General features: G+C 36.2%; 1 protein-coding gene across 1 annotated transcript in view; it reads right to left on the reverse strand.

Moving 5' to 3' along the window:
• The window catches only part of slc9a8 (solute carrier family 9 member 8), a 57,452-nt gene that overhangs the window by 25,879 nt on the left and 7,678 nt on the right, over window positions 1-23,895 (reverse strand). The window contains exons 3-4 of the mRNA XM_073823171.1: window positions 16,275-16,355; window positions 5,895-5,953 (exon numbers count right to left, since the gene is read on the reverse strand). Of these exons, the coding sequence (XP_073679272.1) occupies window positions 5,895-5,953; window positions 16,275-16,355 (140 nt within the window). The remainder of the gene's footprint in view (window positions 1-5,894; window positions 5,954-16,274; window positions 16,356-23,895) is intronic.

Here is a 23,895-nt window from a genome sequence, read left to right on the forward strand (position 1 = left end):
AGAGCAAAAGGGAAAATTGTTGATGAAAGGTCTATTCATGCCTCGAGCAACATGTGCATATGCTTTAACAGAAAAAAAGAAGCCAGGAATATAGATTTCATGTTTTAAAGGGACAGTTCACCCAGAAATGAACATTCTGACATCAATTACTTACCTTCTTGTTGTTTCATTCCTTCGAAACGAAGCAAAACAAAAAAAAATGTAATGAAACCGAGAGATTTGTTGCTCTATTGAAATTCCAATTCAACAAAACTTTGATGCTTCAAGAAGTTAATGAAGATCAGTGTAACCGTCTTACGACTTTATATGATGAACAGATTTAATTTAGATTTTCATTCACATATAAACTTTTGAACAACATGCATCTGGATTCATATGGTTCAATATTGTCTTTTTGAATGTTTTTGAAAGTTTTGGTAAAATGGACTTTCATTGGGGAGACAGAAATCATTTCATTAAAAATATATATTATTAGTTTTAAAATGACTCATATCGGTTTGGAATGGCATGAAGGTGAGTAAATCATTTTCAGAATTTTCATTTTTAGGTGATTATCCCTTTAAGAAGGAGAAAAAGATGCAAAAAATCCTTGTTCTTGTTTGAGTCTTTTTTGAGTATTAAAGTGGTACATTTGAGAAAAGAATCGAGCTGCACATGAAAAGCACTTTAAATCAGCCACCCAACAAGTTCCATTTCGGTTAGTACGCTGCCTTAGGAGGCAGCTGACTAGGGCTTGCTGAAGGCTGATTTCAGTCGATCCGTTTGGCACCAAACATGTACATCACATGTACGCAGTTATGTCAAAGCTTGTGACTGCATGTGAGTTCTGAACTCAGAGCATATGGGCCTATGGGTAAAGGTGCACTGAGTCCATCTGTAGCAGTGACAAGACAACAGCATGTCGTAGCCTCAGGAGGAAAAGCTGCTGGCAAGAAGCAGCATGCTATTCTGAGGTTAGCCTGAATCAATCAATCGATACAATTTTTTACAAACACTTTTTTTAGCTCAGCTAAAACGGTCACCGATTTGTGCGAATAAGACAAAGCGTCCCAAGAATTTTTTCTATCTTTAGTTTGTAAAGTAGGAACAGATGGGTCACGATTGTCACCCACATAATAGTTAATTGGCAAAAACAGTTTTTCTTGCATTTATTTAGTGCCTGCTGTGCTTGAGCTGTTAGAGAGTTTGCATGGTAAAACCCTCCCAAAGACAGCTGCATCTGTACATTTATGCCCTGTAAAGCACAGATAAAGACAGAGGGGAAAAAACGTTGCATCATTTTTTTGAGAGTCTAACATCATGAAGATTGCACTTTTAAGAAGCTGTATATACAGCGAGTTACAAATAATTCCACTTTTTAAGAAAATCATTCTGAGACCCCTCATTCTGTTTCATTCCATCTCTCTTCATACATACAGTCGTGGCCAAAAGTTTTGAGAATGACACAAATATTAGTTTTCACAAAGTTTGCTGCTAAACTGCTTTAAGATCTTTGTTTCAGTTGTTTCTGTGATGTACTGAAATATAATTACAAGCACTTCATATGTTTCAAAGGCTTTTATCGACAATTACATGACATTTATGCAAAGAGTCAGTATTTGCAGTGTTGGCCCTTCTTTTTCAGGACCTCTGCAATTCGACTGGGCATGCTCTCAATCAACTTCTGGGCCAAATCCTGACTGATAGCAACTCATTCTTTCATAATCACTTATTGGAGTTTGTCAGAATTAGTGGGTTTTTGTTTGTCGACTCGCCTCTTGAGGATTGACCACAAGTTCTCAATGGGATTAAGATCTGGGGAGTTTCCAGGCCATGGACCCAAAATTTCAACGTTTTGGTCCGCGAGCCACTTAGTTATCACTTTTGCCTTATGGCACGGTGCTCCATCGTGCTGGAAAATGCATTGTTCTTCACCAAACTGTTGTTGGATTGTTGGAAGAAGTTGCTGTTGGAGGGTGTTTTGGTACCATTCTTTATTCATGGCTGTGTTTTGGGCAAAATTGTGAGTGAGCCCACTCCCTTGGATGAGAAGCAACCCCACACATGAATGGCCTCAGGATGCTTTACTGTTGGCATGACACAGGACTGATGGTGGCGCTCACCTTTTCTTCTCCGGACAAGCCTTTTTCCAGATGCCCCAAACAATCGGAAAGAGGCTTCAACAGAGAATATGACTTTGCCCCAGTCCTCAGCAGTCCATTCGCCATACTTTTTGCAGAAGATCAATCTGTCCCTGATGTTTTTTTTTGGAGAGAAGTGGCTTCTTTGCTGCTCTTCTTGACACCAGGCCATCTTCCAAAAGTCTTGGCCTCACTGTGCATGCAGATGCGCTCACACCTGCCTGCTGCCATTCCTGAGCAAGCTCTGCACTGGTGGCACTCCGATCCCGCAGCTGAATCCTCTTTAAGAGACAATCCTGGCGCTTGCTGGACTTTCTTGTATGCCCTGAAGCCTTCTTAACAATGCAGTGGAAAGTTTTTTTGGGGATTAAGTTAATTTTCATGGCAAAGAAGGACTATGCAATTCATCTGATCACTCTTCATAATATTCTGGAGTATATGCAAATTGCTATTATTAAAACTTAAGCAGCAACTTTTCCAATTTCCAATATTTATGTAATTCTCAAAACTTTTGGCCACGACTGTACATTACTGAACATAAGAACACATCTAATGTGACAGTGCCCTAAGAAATGAGCCTGACTTTGCTCTGATGAACCAAAATTACATATGGTCTTGTAAAATTACATATTTTGCAAAATCTACTCGTTGGTTGCCGGAATGATTAGTCAGTTTTGCACATTACACTACCAGTCAAAAGTTTTAAAAGAGTAAGATTTTTTTATGTTTTTTAAAGAAGTCTCTTCTGCTCATCAACACTACATCTATTTGGTTCAAAGTACAGTAAAATTGTAAAAATTTTGAATAAAAAAATTGAATATATTTTTAAATATAATTTATTCCTGTGATTACAAAGCTGAATTTTAGCATTATTACTCCAGTCACATGATCCTTAAGAAATTATTCTAATATTCTGATTTGCTGCTCAAAAACATTTATTATTTTTATGTAGATTTTTTTCAGGTCTCTTAGATAATTATATAAAGTTCAGAAGAACATAATTTATCTGAAATAAAAAACTTTCATAACATTATAAAATTATACTGACTCCCAGTTTTTGAATGGTATAGTGTATAATGTTACAAAAGCTTTCTATGTCAGATAAAGGCTGATCTTTGGATCTTTCTATTGATCAAAGAACCCTGAAGAAATTCAAGATTCTCAACTGTTTTAAATATTGATAATAATAATAATAATAATAATAATAATAATAATAATAATAAATGTTTCTTGAAAAGCAAATCAGCATATTAGAATGATTTCTGAAGGATCATGTGACACTGAAGACTGGAGTAATGATCCTGAAAATGTATTTTGATCACAGAAATATTTTACATTTTAAAATATATTCAAATAGAATTTTGTATAGTTATTTTAAATATTAAAACTAATTCACAATATTACTGTTTTTGCTGTACTTTGGATTAAATAAAACCAGGTTTGCGGAAAAGAAAAAATTCAAAATCTGTTAAAAAACTTCAGAAACACCTGCTCATGCCACATCTTTAGAATCAGTGGTCTGCAAATGCAGAAAAGCCCTGAAGCACAGTTTAGAGAGGATGAAGCAGAGACACGCTTCAGTTGAGCCGTTCATGGAGAGGGTCTCTGGTTACCAAAACACAGTGAGAACTGAGGGGCCCTCTTGACCTTTAGACTTCCTGAAACAAAAGGAAGCTCTGTACTCATAAAGCCTGGCACATCACCTCACATCCAGGGCAAAAATGTTAATTAAAGGCTGAAACAGAGAGAGAGATGAAAAGGTGGAGAGAGGAAGAGAAAACAGAGGCAGGCATGAGAGGAAATGGGAACTAGAGAAAGAAAAAGACATTGTGAGGCGAGAATGAGAGAATGAAACACGAGACAGAAAGAGAGTGAAAATGCAAGAAGAGGAAGGGAAGGGGGGAAGCACAGGAGAGAAAGACACATGGAACATGGAATTTCCTCTGCTTCCTATGTTTAGAAAAATATCCTCAAAATATGCCCAGGCAACAATGAAATAAAATAAAATAAAATAAAATAAAAAATAATAACAAAATAATAATAATAATAATAATAAATTAAAAAAACTAAACATAAAATAAAATTAAATTAAATTAAATTAAATTAAATATTATTTCCCTTAATTCTGGTTATTTTCCATGATAATCCTCAATAGATTATTTGGAGAATATTTATTCATGCTTAGGCAACGTTAAAATAAAATAAAATAAAATAAAATAAAATAAAATAAAATAAAATAAAATAAAATAAAATAAAATAAAATAAAATAAAATAAAATCCCTTTTCCCTTAATTCTGGTTATTTTCCATGATAATCCTCAATATATTATTTGGAGAATATTTATTCATGCCTAGGCAACGTTAAAATAAAATAAAATACATATTAATAATAAAAAAATAATTAAATTAAAATATCTTTTCCTTTAATTCTGGTTATTTTTCATGATAATCCTCAATATATTATTTGGAGAATTTTTATTTATGCCTAGGCAACGTTAAAATAAAATAAAATAAAATAAAATAAAATAAAATAAAATATTAATAATAATTAAAAAAAAATAAATTAAAATCTCTTTTCCTTTAATTCTGGTTATTTTCCATCATAATACTCCATAGATTATTTGAGATTTAATAGATTTGAGACTCAATAGATTCATATTTTTACTGTATTTTTACTATTGTAAACACAAATGGGATATGTTTACTATGGCAAAATGCACATTATAGCTGATATTATACAGCAAATATTTATTTTCTTAATTATGTTTCATTTTACGTAACATTTTCATATTCAATTTTAATTTCATATCAACCTAATTTCATATCATCATCAGGTTCGATGTCTAGATCTCAATGAAAATCACTCTTTGGCCACTCCTTAGTATATTTGAACCTTTTCAGCACTCCCATAAACAAATATAACTAATCGCTGTTTCATATTTGAGTACATAATTTGTAGAGAACTTTGATCCTAGTCTTTTGTACTTTAATGTATGTGTTTGTATGATCACCTGTAATCAATGATCAACAAATGTGAACTAACAATGCACAATACTTTAAAGCATTGAAAGGGGAAATCGGATGCCCATTTTCAACAAGTTGATATTATTCTATAGGGTCTTAAGAGGAGGCACTGCAGGCAAAAACACAGTTTTTTCATGCACCTGTCAAATTTAAGATTTTGGGCTTTTCTGTGTTTCATGAAGTGTTTTTCCAGACTAGTGGGAAGAAAACACCTAAAAGACTGTTATGTGTTTATTTTATAGCACTTTATCTATTTGTGTCAATAGATTTTAATTACAATGCATATTTTTAAAGGCTGTTTTTCACAAAATGAGTGTTTTCTCCTACACTGAGCCATAAATCTCCACTTCAGTAGAATACATTGTTTTCTGTCTGTTCTAAGTTTTTTTTTCCATTTGTTCCATTTGTAGATGATCCAGATTCATCACTAAAACTTAGTTTTAACTGGAATATCCAGTTTACACTCTGACTGATATTTGATTCACTATTTTCAAATTCAACTCCACAAATGCACCAATCTTGTCCTTATGTCGTAAAGGTAACATTGTGTGTGGGACTAACAGAAACTGACCCTAAAGTAGCTTTGCCACTGCTCCACAAATTAATCCAAGTCCACCACCAGTGATCACAGGAGATGGTACAGGTCTAAAGGACAACTTGTGATTGGACTTACAAAGGCTGATGTTAATACCATGTATAAAAGGGGAAAAAAATCAAACCTACAGACAGAAAAAAAAATAAAAAATCATACCTTCCAGTTGGCCAACTGTAGTGACTCGATGATCTTGATGAACGCTCCCATCAGAATGCCTGGAAAACAAAAGCCAAATATAAACTACCATGTCAAACAACCTTTGAAGAAGTAATTAGCTGCTATATAAATCATCAATAAAAGAATAGGATGGATGAACCAATAGGAACAATATTTTGTAGTTTGTGACATACAGTATGTCACACAAGTGAGTACACCCCTCACATTTCAGCAACCATTTTAGTATATCTTCTAAAGGGACAATACTACAGAAATAAAACTTGGATATATTTTAGAGTAGAGTTGTGCAGCTTGTACAGCAGTATAGATTTACTGTCCCCTGAAAATGATTCAACATACAGCCATTATTGTCAAAATAGCTGGCAACAAAAGTGAATACAGCAGTATGTTGTTTAACCATGCAAAGCCACATGTCCTATTCATCATGTTTATGTTTTTGTCTGCTTGAAAGGACCATACAAAGTTGTGTATCTTGTATTAGAGCAGTTAAAATTAGGTGTTTTAAGTACAATTCTCTCATACTGACCACTGGATGTTCAACATGGCATCTCATGGCAAACAACTCTCTGAGGATTTGAGGATTAGAATTGTTGCTCTCCACAAAGATGGCCAAGGCTATTAGAGGTTCAGTAACACCCTGAAACCGAGTTACACTACAGTGGTCTGAGTTACACTACAGTGGACAGAGTTACTCTACAGTGGTCAGAGTTACACTACAGTGGTCAGAGTTACTCTACAGTGGTCAGAGTTACTCTACAGTGGTCAGAGCTACACTACAGTGGTCAGAGTTACTCTACAGTGGTCAGAGTTACACTACAGTGGACAGAGTTACACTACAGTGGACAGAGTTACACTACAGTGGTCAGAGTTATTCTACAGTGGTCAGAGTTATTCTACAGTGGTCAGAGTTACACTACAGTGGTCAGAGTTACTCTACAGTGGTCAGAGTTACACTACAGTGGTCAGAGTTACTCTACAGTGGTCAGAGTTATTCTACAGTGGTCAGAGTTATTCTACAGTGGTCAGAGTTACACTACAGTGGTCAGAGTTACTCTACAGTGGTCAGAGTTACACTACAGTGGTCAGAGTTACTCTACAGTGGTCAGAGTTACTCTACAGTGGTCAGAGTTACTCTACAGTGGTCAGAGTTACTCTACAGTGGTCAGAGTTACACTACAGTGGTCAGAGTTACACTACAGTGGTCAGAGTTACTCTACAGTGGTCAGAGTAGGGCTGGGCAATTTGGCTTAGAATCAAAATCTCGATTAATTGAACATTTTAACCCGATTACGATTAATGAACGATTATTTTATTTATTAATAAAATTATATTTATATAATTATTTTTTTGCCCTCATAGTTCACTGACAAGTTTTGTACAGTAAATATGTTCACATATTACAAGCGAGAGATTTTTGGATGAAGGGTGCATTACTTGATTTTAAAATAATTGAAGGAAACACACTATCTACGATCTATGATTATTAATTGAACATCAGTGTTGAACAACTGAAATTAAAGCAAGCATTGCTTAAAACGAAAAGTCACATTTTTCTTAAATTAGTGAAAATAAATAACTTGCACTATTGGAAACAAAATAAATAATTTTCAATGTTTTTCATATTAAAAGTAGAAAATAAGCAGTATCTCCTCTAAATAAAATTACCCTTGTATATTCTGTAAATACTTTTTACTGTATAAATACTGTTTAAGCTCTCCATCGATTACTTTCCCTTGTGTTTTTTAAAGGGAAAGTAATTGAAATAATCTTCCTGGAAAAATTTTAACGATTATAGGTTCTGAATGTCGATTTCGATTATTTTTCGATTAATCGCCCAGCCCTAGGTCAGAGTTACTCTACAGTGGTCAGAGTTACCTACAGTGGTCAGAGTTACACTACAGTGGACAGAGTTACTCTACAGTGGTCAGAGTTACACTACAGTGGACAGAGTTACTCTACAGTGGTCAGAGTTACTCTACAGTGGTCAGAGTTACACTACAGTGGACAGAGTTACTCTACAGTGGTCAGAGTTACACTACAATGGACAGAGTTACTCTACAGTGGTCAGAGTTACACTACAGTGGTCAGAGTTACTCTACAGTGGACAGAGTAGGGCTCAAATTCGATTTTGAGCGCGATTTGGCGTGGCTTGTCAGTGATTTACGGCGGGGTGTTTGAATTGCCGCTCCAGCTGAACGCATGTGATGGGGATTCACTACTAATCAAAGTACCGGCTTCATTGACTAAATGCGCCTCACAACATCGTTCGATTAATCGTTGCAGCCCTAGGTCAGAGTCATACAGATGTTTTCAAAGATGGGTTCCATACAGGAAAAGGCCTCGCAAGGGTCGATTAATGAAGTTTAACACTCGTTCTGTGCGTCAGGTGCAGAACCTGGCTTCAAAAAGCAGATGCATGGGAGCTGCCAGTATTACTTTAAAGGTTGCAGAAGTAGAAGGTCAGCTTGTCAGTCCTCAGACTATACGCCGCACACTGCAACAAGTCGGTTTGCATAGGCGTTGTCCCAGAAGGAAGCCTCTTCTGAAGCTGGCTCACAAGAAAGTCTGCAAACAGTTTGCTGAAGACAACCAAGAGCATGAATTACTGAAACCACGTCCTGTGGTCTGATGAGACTATAAGATAAACTCGTTTGGCTCAGATGGTGTCCAGCATGTGTGGCGATGCCCTGGTGAGGAGTACCAAGAAAATTGTGTCTTGTCTACAGTCCAGCATGCTGGTGGTAGCATCATGGTCTGGGGCTGCATGAGTGCTGCTGGTTCTGGGGAGCTGCAGTTCATTGAGGGAAACATGGAGTCCATTATGTACTGTACAATCTGAAGCAGAACATGATACCTTCCCTCCAGAAACTAACAACTTGCAACAATGAAAAAATATTTAGGAGCACCATGTGCGACTGACCCGACCAGCATATTTGTATTTGCGCTGAGTGGAGCTTCAAAGGTTTCTATGTGTTTTGCATGTTGACTAATGTATCTCAAGTGTAGAGAGAGTGTAAATAAGAGACTGAACGGGCAGTAGCTTCATTTATTATAATAGAGCTTTGTGAGATTGCGAACTAAGATGAGTGACAGCTTTTAATCATGTTTAAGGGAGTTTGTAAATGAGATATTGATTTATTACAACAGTTAAATAAACAAGAAGTTATTAAGTGACTTACATTGTCTGACTATAACACTATTGCCTGATTTTGCTCTATTTCGTCCTCAAAAGTGGTCTGAAACAAGTCACATTTGAGCCGCTGCGCATCTCCACTCAAACACAGCGGTGTTTCGTTTATGAATGAACGTGCGTTTTTAAACGAATCTAGTGAAATGATTCAATTTCCCATTCATAAAGAGTCACTTGCTTTATTCCTGAATGAACCATCCGTTCGAACGAATCAAATGAATGATATGATTCAGTAAATAAATCAGTGTCTTACCACCACCTGCTGGCAGATCGTTTCAGTTTTTTAAATCATTTAATATTTCTGTGTTCAAAATATACTTTTGTATACGATATAAGTGCAAGAGAAAAGCATGGAAATATATATTTTCCTCCCATCTCATATTTATTTGTCTTACAAACATTTACTGTCTGGTATGATAAGAATGGGGCCTGGTGGAAAGCGATCACTGATGCAGTTGCAATGTATATTGCAAAATATATGGTGCCCATATATATTGTGGAAAAGCTGGGGTTTCTGTACATGCTAAATGTAGCGGGGGGGGGGGGGGGGGGGGGGGGGGGGTCGGTTTAAATCGTAAATCGGATTTTTTGTGAAAAATTCGGGGATTGTATTTTTAGGCCATATTGCCCAGCCCAGATAACAATGGTGATAACACAAAAATATTGACACTTTGGACAAGTTCACTTAGGGTGTACTCACTTTTGTTGCCAGCTATTTTGACAATAATGGCTGTATGTTGAGTTATTTTCAGAGGACAGTAAATCTATACTGCTATACAAGCTGCACATTGACTACTCTAAAATATATCCAAGTTTCATTTCTATAGTATTGTCCCTTGAGAAGATATACTGTAATGGTTGCTGAAATGTGAGGGGTGTACTATATATATATGATCATTCAATTTCAAACTAAACCTTTCTTCTGTGAAACATAAAACAGTTTTTTTTTTTTCTTTTTTTTCTTTTTAATAGACCATCCAGTAGCAAAATTTTTTTTTTTTTACATTTTGGTCAGGAGTGAAAACTATGAGGCTATGAGGGACAGAAGTACAGTGTGTTCAATGGATTGTACTGTAGTTTTACAACAAGCCAGATATTATCAAATAACTTTTATTTCTGAAAGCAGTGATTTTTTTTAAATAGCACGTGATCTAGAAACGTTATACAGTGTGTGCCACTGCAAGTATGTAAGTCTATCCCTCACAGCCTCGTTTTCAGACTCGTAAAATTCAATACATCAACTACATACGACAAAAGTCTGTGAAAGTCAATGGTAACCAAAACTGTTTTGCAAAACACTTTCTTCTGTGGAAAGAAAGAAGATAAGTCACAGGTATTAGTTTAACTTGAAGGTGTTTTTTTGGTAAACTAATCTGTTTACTCTATGAATATATTTGGTAACACTTTGATTTGGGGACCAAATCTCTCTGTTAACAAGTTGTTTATTAGCATGCACTTTATTAGCATTTTAGCTGTTTATTAAGTTAGCTTGAAGTTATGATCTATTTATCTATCCAAGTCTAGCAACCAGAATCATGTTAGTGACATGCTAATCAGGCTAGAAACATGCTAGTAACTTGTACTTCTACTTCTACTAATGCTAACAACATGTTAATCATGCTAGAAGCAGGCTAACAAGCTAATCATGTTAGAACATTCTAATAATGCTAGCTACACGTTAGTAACATGCTAATCATGCAAGAAACATGTTAACAACATGCTAATCATGCTAGAAACATACTAGCAACTTGCTAATCATGCTAGCTAAATGCTAGTAACATCCCAATCCTGTTACAAAAATGTTAAAAACATGCTAATAATGCTAGAAACATGCTAACAGCATGCTAACAATTTGCTAATCATGCTAGCTACATGCTAGTAACATGCTAAATAAGTTAGAAACATGCTAGCAACATGCTAATCATGCTAACGTCATTCTAACCAATGCCAGCTACACACTAGTAACAAGCAAATCATGTTAGAAACATGCTAGCAACATGCTAAGCATGCTAGTGACATTGTTATCATGCTAGCTACTAGTGCTGGGCGATATGACGATATATATCGTGGGGACGATAGAAAAGTGTCTATCGTCCTATTTCTCTTCTATCGTTTCTATCGTATCTAACCAAATTTTACCAATTACTAAAGAAAATATTGCATTAAATAGGCTATGACAAATGTATGATAATGTCTTGTCGCTATGCAATGCATAGTCTACTACAGAGTATGTGAGCAGAGTGGAGCGGCAACAATTTCCCCTCCGCGCTCCGTGCATTTAATAATCGCTCCGCTCCGGATTCACAATTTCCCGCTCCCGCTCCACTCCTCGCTCACTGATATCAGAAACACCGCTCCACCTTCCTACCACATACCAAGCTAATAACATTGTCAGCATTAAAAGAGTATAACTGCTGCTTTATGCAGTGCAAAGTTTGTAATGAAAATAAAAATACATTTTCGTCAGTTATTTTACCTATGGATCGCTGCATTTCTTAAAGATTTCTGCTCATTCGAAATCGGTTACCATTACATTTGTTTTAATGTATTAACAGAGCGATTGCGTGTGAATTAGTATTGCACCTGTTTAAATCATGCTTTCACCTAAAAATATTCAGTATCTAGAAGGAACAAACAAATTCCTTGTGAACTATAATTTACCGCTCATTAGGGTTGTGACCATGAGGAAATCCAGATTTCCCCCCTTTTTTCTGCTTTTAAATAGCTTATAAATGCGTGCGTATTATACTTTCACTTTCAGTTTTGCGGGAATTGGCAATTCGGCGTCAATTGTTTGAATGGAGACAACGAAACTACAAAAAAAAAAAAAAAAAAATCACTGATATTAAACTTTTATTAACATAACGAAAAAAAAAACACAACAATGCTACAGGCTGAAAAAAAAGGAAGTTGGAACCAAACAAATAACAACCATAGAACGTTTATTACGTAGCCTATGTTAGAATGTTTTTAAAACGAATAAGAAAATAAAATAGAAAGATAAATAAATAAATTGCACAATTGTAGATAATAATAATAAATAAATAAATTGCACAATGCTACGCATTGTAGCTATGTTCAGTTTTTAATTATAGTGCATGCTCTTGTCTTAAGTAAATTATTTAGAATTATATTTTCCATTTAATTCAAATAAACATTTAATTAAAAAAAAACGAATACTTAAAAAAAAAGAAAATGTGGGGACGGTGTCACGGTGGAAAAGTGATGTCACCGGTGTTGCGTCTTAAAACCGGTAACACCGTCAACACCGTCTAATGTCTATTGCTGTCATCCTAGCCTTTACATTCTTTCTAATTTGAGTGATCCATCTCTATCAAGCTAGCTATCAGTGATGCGCGGGGTCAATGTATAAACAACCCGAACCCGCCTTAAACAGTGTTATGTTCAACTCTGATATTTACTTTTGATACTTTATTTTGGTTTGCAAACTTTGCACTACAAGGGTGAAAAATGTTTTGTGTTTATTTTTTATAATTGAGTGCTTTTCTGTTCTTGAAACTTGAAATGGTTGTGCACTTTAAATAAAAACAAATAGAGTTTATTTTGATAACACTATTTAAATAACTATGATGTGGATAAAAAAAATGTGAAGGCTACTATAGCTCTACCTCCACCACATCTGTTGTCATTTGATACATTTATATTGCTGCACTAAAATGTATTTTTCTCATTTGTGACAGTTCAGTTAAATGTCACTTCAAAATAAAGTTGCAAAAAAAGTATGCAATGATATTTCTGTCAAACTTTTCAGAGAATAACTGAAAACGTACTTTATTGTGGTATATCGTGATATATATATATATATATATATATCTCGTTATCGTGATATAAAATAATCCATATCGTGATATATGATTTTTCCATATCGCCCAGCACTACTAGCTACACGTTAGTCACATGCAAATCATGTTAAAAACATGCTAAGCATGCTATTGACATTCTTATGCTAGCTACAGGCTAGTAACATGCTAATCATGCTAGCAACATGTTAATCATGCTAGAAACATGGTAGTAACTTGCTAATCATGCTAGCAACATGATAATAATGCTAGAAACATGTTAGTTCCTTGGTAATCATGTTAGCAACACGGTAATGATGTTAACAACAAGCTAGCAACATGCTATTGACATGTTAATATTGTTACAAACATGCTAGAAACATGTTAACAACATGCTAATCATGCTGGAAACATGCTAGTAACTTGCTAATCATGATCATAGATATATATACATAGATACCGCATTGGACCGCTCCAAGCACGTAGATGCGTCCGCCATATTGGAACGGTCCACTTGACGTCATTCACCATACTGTAGGTTCGCAGACCAACGGCTGTGCAGGACTGTGGCTTTTCGAATTTTCAGTGATTACTATGAGATCTATGGGTGAATGACGTCAAGTAGACCGCAGTGAAATGGCGGATGGCTTATGTATAACGGCCCATAGAAACAGTCGCTAATGAGGCATCTACGTATATATATCTATGATCATGATAGCTACATGCTAGTAACATGTTAAATAAGTTAAAAACATGCTAGCAACAATCTAATCATGCTAGCTACATGCTGGTAACATGCAAATCATGTTAGAAACACACTAGAAACATGCTAATCATGCTAGAAACTTGTTAATCATACTAAGTAAGTTAGAAACATGCTAGCAATATGCTAATCATGCTGGAAACATGCTAGTAACTTGCTAATCATGATAGCTACATGCTAGTAACATGTTAAATAAGTTAAAAACATGCTAGCAACAATCTAATCATGCTAGCTACATGCTGGTAACATGCAAATCATGTTAGAAACACACTAGAAACATGCTAATCATGCTAGAAACTTGTTAATCATACTAAGTAAGTTAGAAACATGCTAACAACATGCTAAAACGTGTTATATATCTATCTGACAGACTGCATTGCCTTCAAAACATTCAATCTTTTAGCTTCAAAACTACTTTAAACTTTTTCAGACTGAAAACCTTAAAACTTTTAAAAACTTTACAACTTTTTCACACTTTCTGATCAGGCTTTTTCAAGCCAACTTAAAGTTTGTCTTGAGTAACTTTTTTATCTGGTTAGTACTCATACAGCAAATATAAAGCAACTAGAGATGCTCCGATCAACATTTTTGGGGCCGATCACCGATTACCGATCACCAAGATCATGATCTGCCGATTGCCGATCACTGCCGATCACAGAATGGCAGGGGAATGGGAATCTTTGATCTATAATCTAGCAGAGTTTGCACCATTTGTAGAAATGAAACTAACTCTAAATTAACTATATTGAAAAAAAAAAACTCTAGAAATAGGCTACAGTCAAGATCTTGAAGAACCACCAAGTTAGGGTTGGAGATGATAGTATCGTGTATCGACAATAGTTAGAGATATCGCCAGTTGCTGATGCCTTCCCTGCTGGTTTATGCTGGTCCTTTGCTGGTTTATGCTGGTCATGTTGCTGGTCAAGGACCAGCATTAACCAGCCAAAGAACCAGCATGAACCAGCAAAGGACCAGCATAAACCAGCTAAAACCAGCATCCCAGCACCAAAACATACCTAAGCAGCATATGCTGTTTTTTTTTCACCAGGGTTTGACGATAGCAAGACGGTTATTATTATTATCCGTCAAAAAGGTGCCTAACTTTAGCGATGCAGTGCAGAGAGTCGGTTCTAGGATGCTTCAGACACACAGTCGTGATATAAACACACGCGTAGAGTGGCCACATCGCCTTAACGCACCGCATGGGGAAGGGATTTATTTATATTAAAGTGCACCTCGCACTAGACTAGGCTATGTTCTTTGATATTGTAAATGTTCTTTGCTTGTTATTTGTAGCTGCTTTTTAAGATGATGTAAGGATTATATTATCCAGCCTTGCAGTCATTAGGATAAAGGTAGTAAAATGTGGTTTAGGCTGAATTAAATATGATATATCAGAATCTGTCTGTATATAGGAAACATAAACATTCACCTCAGTAACATCTATATGCGTTCATTAGAATTACGATGCGATAAAATGGCGCTTAACATACGCACGTGAATTACACGCGCACCGTTTCTCCTCATTTTATATGGACTGAACTACAACATGAACTGATGACAACAATCAGACATACAGCGGTAACATTATTGCAATATGACGGGTATAGAAAGATACATGCATTTACATTCAAGCACGCACATTCACCACTCAGAATGAAAGCGAAAGTATACTTTAACTTCTCTGGCAAAACTACAGTCAGCGCTCTGTACACTCACAACTTAGTCACATGCCCAATAACAAGACTACCCTTACAAAACTAATAAAGAAATTAGTACTCATGTTGCCACTGGTAAGCTCCGCTCTGCTGTTGTTTACCTAGGCGCCGTGCATGCACGTGTGAAAAAGTTGCGCGAGTAATTTACGTCAAGTGATCGGCGCTTTTGGGGTTCGCCGATCAAGCTATTTTTAGCCAATATCGGCCGATCATGATCGGTTGCCGATCAATCGGAGCATCACTAAAAGCAACCATATTTTAGATCCCAACTCATACCTAAACTTAACTACTACCTTATTAACTATTAATAAGCAGCACATTATGTGTTTATTGAGGGCAATGTCAGTCAATAGTGTGTTAATTGTCAGAACTGCTCCTCAAATTAAATGTGACCATGTTTCCAATAGGCTCTGACGCTAAGAGGAACTGATCAATCCACACGAAAACTTAGAGGAAGTTCATCTGTGTTCATTCAGACTCAGGTTTCACAACATTGTGAAAGAGGACAGGCGGGCGTGAACCGTTACATACACACCTACTCTTGACCTGATGACAGCTTATTCTCAGAAATAATTCATTAACTTTCCTGCATCACATGAATGGAATATATGTGTGTGTACTTCTGATCAATACATCCACTCCCTTTTTTGTCCTCTCTGTATCTTATGCAGGTCTATTTATTATTGAACAGTTCATTGATTGCTCTTAAAATAGAGTGATCTCATTTCTAACACACACCGCTTAGTTATATGCAACAGGAACACATGCATTTTTATGATGAACTTCTGATTTTAATCATTATAACTGACCCAAATGTTTCAGAAAGCATTGAATGGAACAGTTTTTTAAGAGCTACTGTGAGGTAAAAGTTCAAGAGAAGTCACTTACCCAGAGAAACCACAGCCACGCTCTCAGGCAAAAAGTGCAGCTTGAATTTGATCAGCAGGTGCACCAATATAATACAAATACCTGAGAAAACAAAAATATATACATATATGCATAAATAAAACTAACAACATGAGGCATAGTTTCCTACAAAATGGTTACTGCAATTATAGTTATCGCAATGACACTGAAATTTTTCTTTTCTTTTTTCTTCTTTTTTGTCATATCAAAAGCAAGTTTCTATTACCATTTGCAGTTTCTATGCTTGTCTTTTGGATTTTCTATTCATCAAATAAAAAAAAAGTATCAAACATATTCTGCAGCACATCTGTTTTTAACACTGATAATAATCAGAAATGTTTTTTGAGCAGCAAATCAGCACATTTGACATTATTCATTTCTGAAACTGAAGACTGGATTAATGATGCTGAAAATTCTGATTTGTCTTGTGATTTGTCAAAAGTTTACATACACCTTGCAGAATCTGAAAATGTTAATTATTTTGCCAAAGTAAGAGGGATCATACAAAATGCATGTTATTTTTGAATGAGATATTTCACATAAAAGATGTTCGCATGTAGTCCACAAGAGAAAATAACGGTTGAATTTATAAAATGACCCTGTTCGAAAGTTTACATACACTTGATTCTTAATACTGTGTGTTACCTGAATGATCCACAGTTGTGTTTTTTGTTAAGTTACAGTTGTTCATGAGTCCCTCATTTGTCCTGAACAGTTAAACTGCCTGCTGTTCTTCAGAAAAATCCTTCAGCTCCAACAAATTCATTGGTTTTTCAGCATTTCTGTGTATTTGCACCCTTTCCAACAATGACTGTATGATTTTGAGATCCATCTTTTCACACTGAAGAAAACTGAGGGACTCATATGCAACTATTACAGAAGGTTCAAACACTCACTGATGCTCCAGAAGAAAAAACTAAGAGCCGGGGGTGAAAGCTTTTTGAATTTGAAGATCAGGGTAAATTTTAGGGATGCACCGAATGTTCGACAACCGAAATTATTTGGCCGAGAATAGCCAAAAAAAAAAAAAAAAAAAGCTCTTTCAATGTTCAGACGAATAAGCGAAAATGCAGAATAAATTACAGTGAACAATGATGCAATGCAATCAAATAGAGGCGCGCACTAATGCAGCAAACATGAGGGGAGTGTGGAAGCATTTAAAACTGTCCGAGAAAGATGCAAAACTCATTTCAAGCACCGACAGCGAGAGACTGTTTAGTGTCACATCACATGTCTTCCATGAGAAGAGAAAGGGCTGGTTGTTGCTGGTTTCTGTATGATGACTGAAATCAACTACAGAACGTTCTGTTGTCTAATACACCATACACCAATTGTATTTATTCTGACAGCGCTGCATGAGCTCCTTAGCCAGGGTTCAAAGTCCAAAGATGAGGATCAAATCTGCTGCTGTCTGCAAAAAGTAGTACTGAGGTCTTCTTGTGGGTTTACCACAAAATAAAAGTCAACATTCATAAATGTTATTATTGCCATTTTACTGTTGTTCTGTAAAATAAAATAAAAGATTTAAGGCAAAAACAATGATAACAATCATTACAACAGCTGTATTAATACATTTATTATGACATTCTACTTTGCTCAGCAAGGCTGCATTTATTTGTCCATTAAAAACACATGCCTGATTCAAGAAGAGGGTCTTAAAAATGGCCAAAGCATATTATTTTACTAACTTATTAATTTTAAGTTAAATTGCGTTTTGTTGGTAGGCTATAACATCTACTAGAATGTTACAAAAGTTCAGCGTTACGTAATATTTTTAAATTGATGTTTTGTAACAGATGTTGTTTCTTTGAAAAGCAAGACTAAACTGTAAAAAGCACATTTAATTTATTCAATGGTGAAAAAAAACTGACAAAATAGATTGGGAAAAAAACACGAAAAACTGTTGGGTAATAAGCCTTCAGCCCAGTGTTTAATTTTGTTCGGCTTTGGTCAAGAACCTCTAGTAAATTTCACTGATTTTGTCTTCTGGGGAACATGTAAGTATCTTCTGTAGCTTCTAAGGGCAGTACTAAATACTAAATATATCTATTTAGGCCAAACAAGAAAAAATGTACACATCCACATTATGTTCAAAAGTTTTCACCCTTGTATCTTAATGCATGTTTTTTTTTTTCCTTCTGGAGCATCAGTGAGTGTTTGAACCTTCTGTAATAGTTGCATACGAGTCCCTCAGCTGTCCTCAGTGTGGAAAAGACGGATCAAATTCAAAAAAATGCTGGAAAACCAAAGAACCTGTGTAACCTGAAATAATTTTCTGAAGAACAGCAGGCAGTTTAACTGTTCAGGACAAACAAGCGACTCATGAACAACTGTCACTAAACAAACAAACACAACTGTGGATCAATCAGGTAACAAAACTTTTAAACAGGGTCATTTTTTATGAATTCAACTATTAGTTTCTCTTTGTCTTTTATGTGAAATATCATATTCAGGTCAGTGCTGACTAAAAAATAGCATGCATTTTGTATGATTCCTCTTATTTTGGTCAAATAATTAACACTTTGCAGATTCTGCAAGGTGTATGCAAACCTTTGACTCCAACGTCATTGTAACCCGTAGTGTTTTGATGTGTCATGCAGGTTTATAATTACACTTTAACCCAGATTAAACGTCTGTTATCCAAGACGCTATGAACACATTCAAAGTCAGAAGACATCCAAACATATGAGCTGGTCAGTATGTAAGACTACACTCAGGAGGAGCGGAGCTCATTCACAATGCAGACAATGCTCTGAACACAAACACATGGCAACAGCATGGACAGATGACATCACAGGTGGACGCTTCACCGCCGAGGGCCGATCCCAAAACATCAACACGTAACCTGAATCCTCTGAGCTTACAAATGACACACAAAACATACGACGGTTTCACTGTGACGTCATTGATTCAGCGGTGTCGGATATACAAAACAAAACCTTAGCAACAAAGGAGGAAATACAGTCTGAGTCACCAACCTCCTGATTAGAGTCATCAAAAATGATCAAGATTAATAAAAGAAAATTAGTTGGAGGTGGATTTCAGCTGGATTTGTACCTACTATAGATACATTTCCTGTTGTTTGTCACTAATATGCAAAGGGGAACAATTATATGTCTACTGTCGCCAGGCCTGTTTGCTCATCAAGACTGTTTTCACTCTGCAATGCTATTTAAACTTACAGTTATTATTTCTCTTCTGAGACTAAATTTATCTCCTCCTACAGCGTTAACTTTACAAACTGCAAAATCAGCCCAGATCTTTAGACTGACCTGAAGTTAGTTGCTATATCGGACTTACGGTTTTTATAAAAAGGATGATTAAAACTGGGAAAAATCCCATAGACTTACATTGAGGGAATGTTCAAATGATCAATAACTCCAACTGACAGCACTCCCACAATCCCTTGAGACTCAATCAAACTGCCCTTCTATCAACTAGATTTAAAATACATTCAAACCAAAGTCTTTAAGGCAAGTCATGTCACTCGGCGGCCATCTTTGAAACGCCTCTTGGGCAGGCAAGCGCAGCTCCCATCTCTTTGAATGGGGAAACATCAAATTCTCCAAAACTGTTCACCAAGCTTACGATTAAATTTCATATTTTAAATCTCCAAAGAACTCCGAGAAGAACTGCCTCATAAATATTATTTCTTGTGCTTCAATGTCATTAAAAAAACGTTTATTTTTCCGGCTCAATGAGCCAGTGTGCATGCGCAGTACTGACTAAGGCTGATGATACACTGGGCAACTTTTTTTGATCAATGTTGCTTGGCCACTTTTCCATTGAGAATGAGTAACACATGTCTATCTGGATAATTTAGATTGGTCATGGGCCCTGTGTCTTACCATTGACGGGAACATTGCTCTAAAAGTTGCCCAGTGTATCATCAGCGAAAGACTATAGAATATCCAAGACATGTCACTCGTATAGTTTTGAATGGGGAAAAATGCAACGATCATTTTGGCCGCGAAGCCCCGCCTTCTTGATGAAAGAGCCAATCGTTGAAGTCAGCACGTCACTGCAGCTACCGTTAGAAGTCCCGGTTGCTATAGAAACAATCGGCGCTCTAAGGCCCCGTTTACACTGTCAGTTAAATGCGACCCAATTCCGATTTTTTGCTCATATGTGACACAGATCAGATCTGTTCTATGACAGTGTAAACGGGTAAAAAACTAGGGCTGTGCAATTAATTGAAATCGTATCGAAATCGCGATGTGAACACGCACGATTTCTAAATCGCCTTACAGTACGATTTTTGGCACGCAATCGACTGATACTTTTCCCGCAGCATGCTATTTGAACCGATCACAACACAGCGCGCCTAAACAGAGAGCAAGAACATGCCAACGTTCATGCTTGAAATCAGAAATGGTCATGCTGGTTTGCTTAGCAGAAAGCAGCTAGATTCTGCCAGTGTTCTAATTGTTTTTATGTGGGACACTGTGGTCTGGGTTGTTGTTTTTTCAAACACACGCACGCACATACGCGCACACATACTTCCTTTTTGCCATAGGTCTGTTCTAAAGACATTTTGTTCTACCTTTACTAGGCAGGGCTCGAAATTTTGTGAACGTTTTGGTCGCATATGCTCCCAAAATTTAATCTGCGTGACCTGAAATTATATTTGGGAGCATTCGTGCGAGTGCGAGAAACTGTTGTGGTCCGACTTGGTTTCATTTTTTTTACAAAACTTTCGCTAGCCTAACTACTGCACAGACTGCTGTGAGCTGATACAGTGACAGGTTCGCCATTCTCTCTTTCGACTGTGAAAAATAAAAGGTCTCAACAAACCGCTTTTGAAGAAATATAATATATTTTGTGCTATAGCGTACATTCTGTCAGATACAATTCTGGCGCCTCCGTGTCCATATATGTTACTGTACAACGCGGCATTCATCCACATCAGATGATAACTCAACGGCAGAGTTCCACTCACACAGGGGCGTAATTTTCACTGGGGACACGCTTTTCAAAATCCTGTTTGTGTCCTCTCATATTTCAAATGGTTTTGTTATAATAATCTCTTTTATTGTAGAATGCACGCTCAGCAAGATCGTAAAACGAAACCAAAAGTAAAACACGGACGCGCATTCAAAAGCAATTTTAATAACCCACGTTTAGAGAGCGACTCCTCAATGCGCACAAATTAGGCTACATAAAATATCTAGGCAGTTATTAGTATGTGGGCTATAAAAAATATATTGTGCAGTTGTCTATAGTTCTGTATCATGCTTGAAAAATTCGGTCTCTATTTGCACTTTGAATATTGAAAGAGTAGCCTACTTTGATCATGTGCTTGTAAAACATCTGCAGTCAGAATCAGCCATGAAGAATCAAGATCAGTGCATTACTAAAAAGAAATTGGGTGCGCCTACATTTTTTTTTTTTTTTTTGGTGCTCCTAACTTTTTTTCACCTGCTAGGTGATTTTTTTTCCCGCCTTCTGTTTTAGAGACATGTTACAGGTCTTTGATAAAGATCTAATTGTTTTCCTTTAAAAAAAAATGTTTTAGATTCACACTGTAAAACATGTCTGTGTCAAAATCGTGATTAAAATCGAAATCGCAATACTGTTCAAGAAAATTGTGATAGGTTTCTTTTGTCCATATCGCACAGCCCTATAAAAAACGCATGCATTCGGATATTTCGAGATTGGTTTGAGGCCTCATTCATATATGCAAATAAATCAGATATAAATCAGATATGTGCCAATGCGACTGTCATGTAAACAGGCAGATCGGATCTTCTGAGGCATTGCGCTCTGTGCGTCATTAAAATTGCTACAATTTGGTAATTATCCGTGGTTTAATGACGTGTTACCCTTGCTGGAAAAATGAGTGTAAAAACACAGGATATTTTTAGGTACAGGCAAAATCGTGAAAAAGTGAAAAATGTTGGTTGAGATTTTTTACAAAAATGAGTTTAATACGCCCCCGTCTAGCGATCCAAAATGCTCCAAATAGTGATTAGATATTTAAAAGTTTCTTTGTTTGTACAATTACTGAGAGGATTACCTTTTCTCTGCTCGCTTCTTGCGCTGACTGTCATCCAAAGTGTGCGCATAACGCGCTTCTGACGGCGCGCAAACCCAATAAATACACATATACACAGAATTACAACATAATCTGTTCTGTCTTAAAGGGATAGTTCACCCAAAAATGATAATTTGATGTTTATCTGCTTACCCCCAGGGCATCCAAGATGCAGGTGACTTTGTTTCCTCAGCAGAACACAAACGAAGATTTTTAATGAAAACCGGTGCAGTCTGCCGGCCATATAATGGCAGTGGATGGGCACCAGACATTTAAAAGTAGTGTTGTCAAAAGTCCCGGTACTTCGGTACCAAGTCGGTACTAAAAAAATGTAAACGTTACGGTACCTGGTTTTCTTAAGTACCGGTGGTACCGACTATCCGGTCAACCCGGTTCTTGATACGCACTGCGCAGTTGCGCTCTCTTCATTAAAGCACCTGTGGTGCTGCTGATGCCGCGGCTCTGAATCCACTTGTTAACAAACAAGAGCCAGACTTACTCCAAATATTTTGGATTTGCGGCTGAACAAATCGAACATCAGAGATCATGAAAAAAACTATTTGCAAAGATGTCGTCTAGGTTCTCTCGAAAGGACAAAAGACCTCAAAGACCGACTCCGCGATCAAATGAAAGAGTTCAAGCAAGGTAAGTTTCATTTTAATTTCATATTTAGAGCTTCTGTCACGAACATTACTGCATATTTTAATTTGAATGTCAGACTGAACTAAACATCACCGTTTGTGTAGTGAATCGTTAGCATAAGCGCGGCTAACGCTAATATGCTGGGCCTTAGAATGAATTTGAAACAACGCTCCTATAACATTTGTTAGAGTAAAAAAATAAGGACATGATGTATTTACTATTTTTTACACAAATGACATGTGTATCCAAAATATGTGTTAGAGAAAGAACAAATGTGTCGTTAACAATGTTTATGTCCTTAATATCAGTCTGTCAGAAAACGTTCTAGACTTATTCTTGGCTGGATAACTCTAGCAGGTTTAAAAAGCTTTTTAATAATAAATATGAATGCAGTTTGGATTAAATAAAAGTACCATCAAATAAAACATGTTTTATCCCCCTGTTTAGTTTGGTAATACTTTACAATGATCAAATTCATGCATCATCTAACATAAACTTAGAGTAAGTGAACAATATATTTTTACAACATTAATTCATGTTTGTTCATGTTTAACAGATTAACATGATTGTATGCATTAGTAAATGTTGAAATTAGCCTAACCTCACGAAGAATAATTGCCATGTAACTACTGTTTATTGTTAGGCGATGTTATCTAATAAATGAAAACAAAGTGTTTTTAATACTGCAGTTTTCATCTGTGATAGACACTTGTCTTAATATATGTAATCTTATCTAAATTTATTATAACAGCTGAGGTTTGTTATTTACTGAAAATTCATATATTTTTGCTGGTGTCAATGATCTAATGTCGCATCTGGTCAGACTTAGCCCACTGCTTTACTTAAGTATATTATATTTTCTTTTTACAGCTGCAGATTGAGGAAGATCATGAAAGACCCCAGCGAACTCCAAAACAGACAACAGTA

This window comes from Garra rufa, chromosome 18, assembly GCF_049309525.1.
Source record: "Garra rufa chromosome 18, GarRuf1.0, whole genome shotgun sequence".
Lineage (NCBI taxonomy): Eukaryota > Metazoa > Chordata > Actinopteri > Cypriniformes > Cyprinidae > Garra > Garra rufa.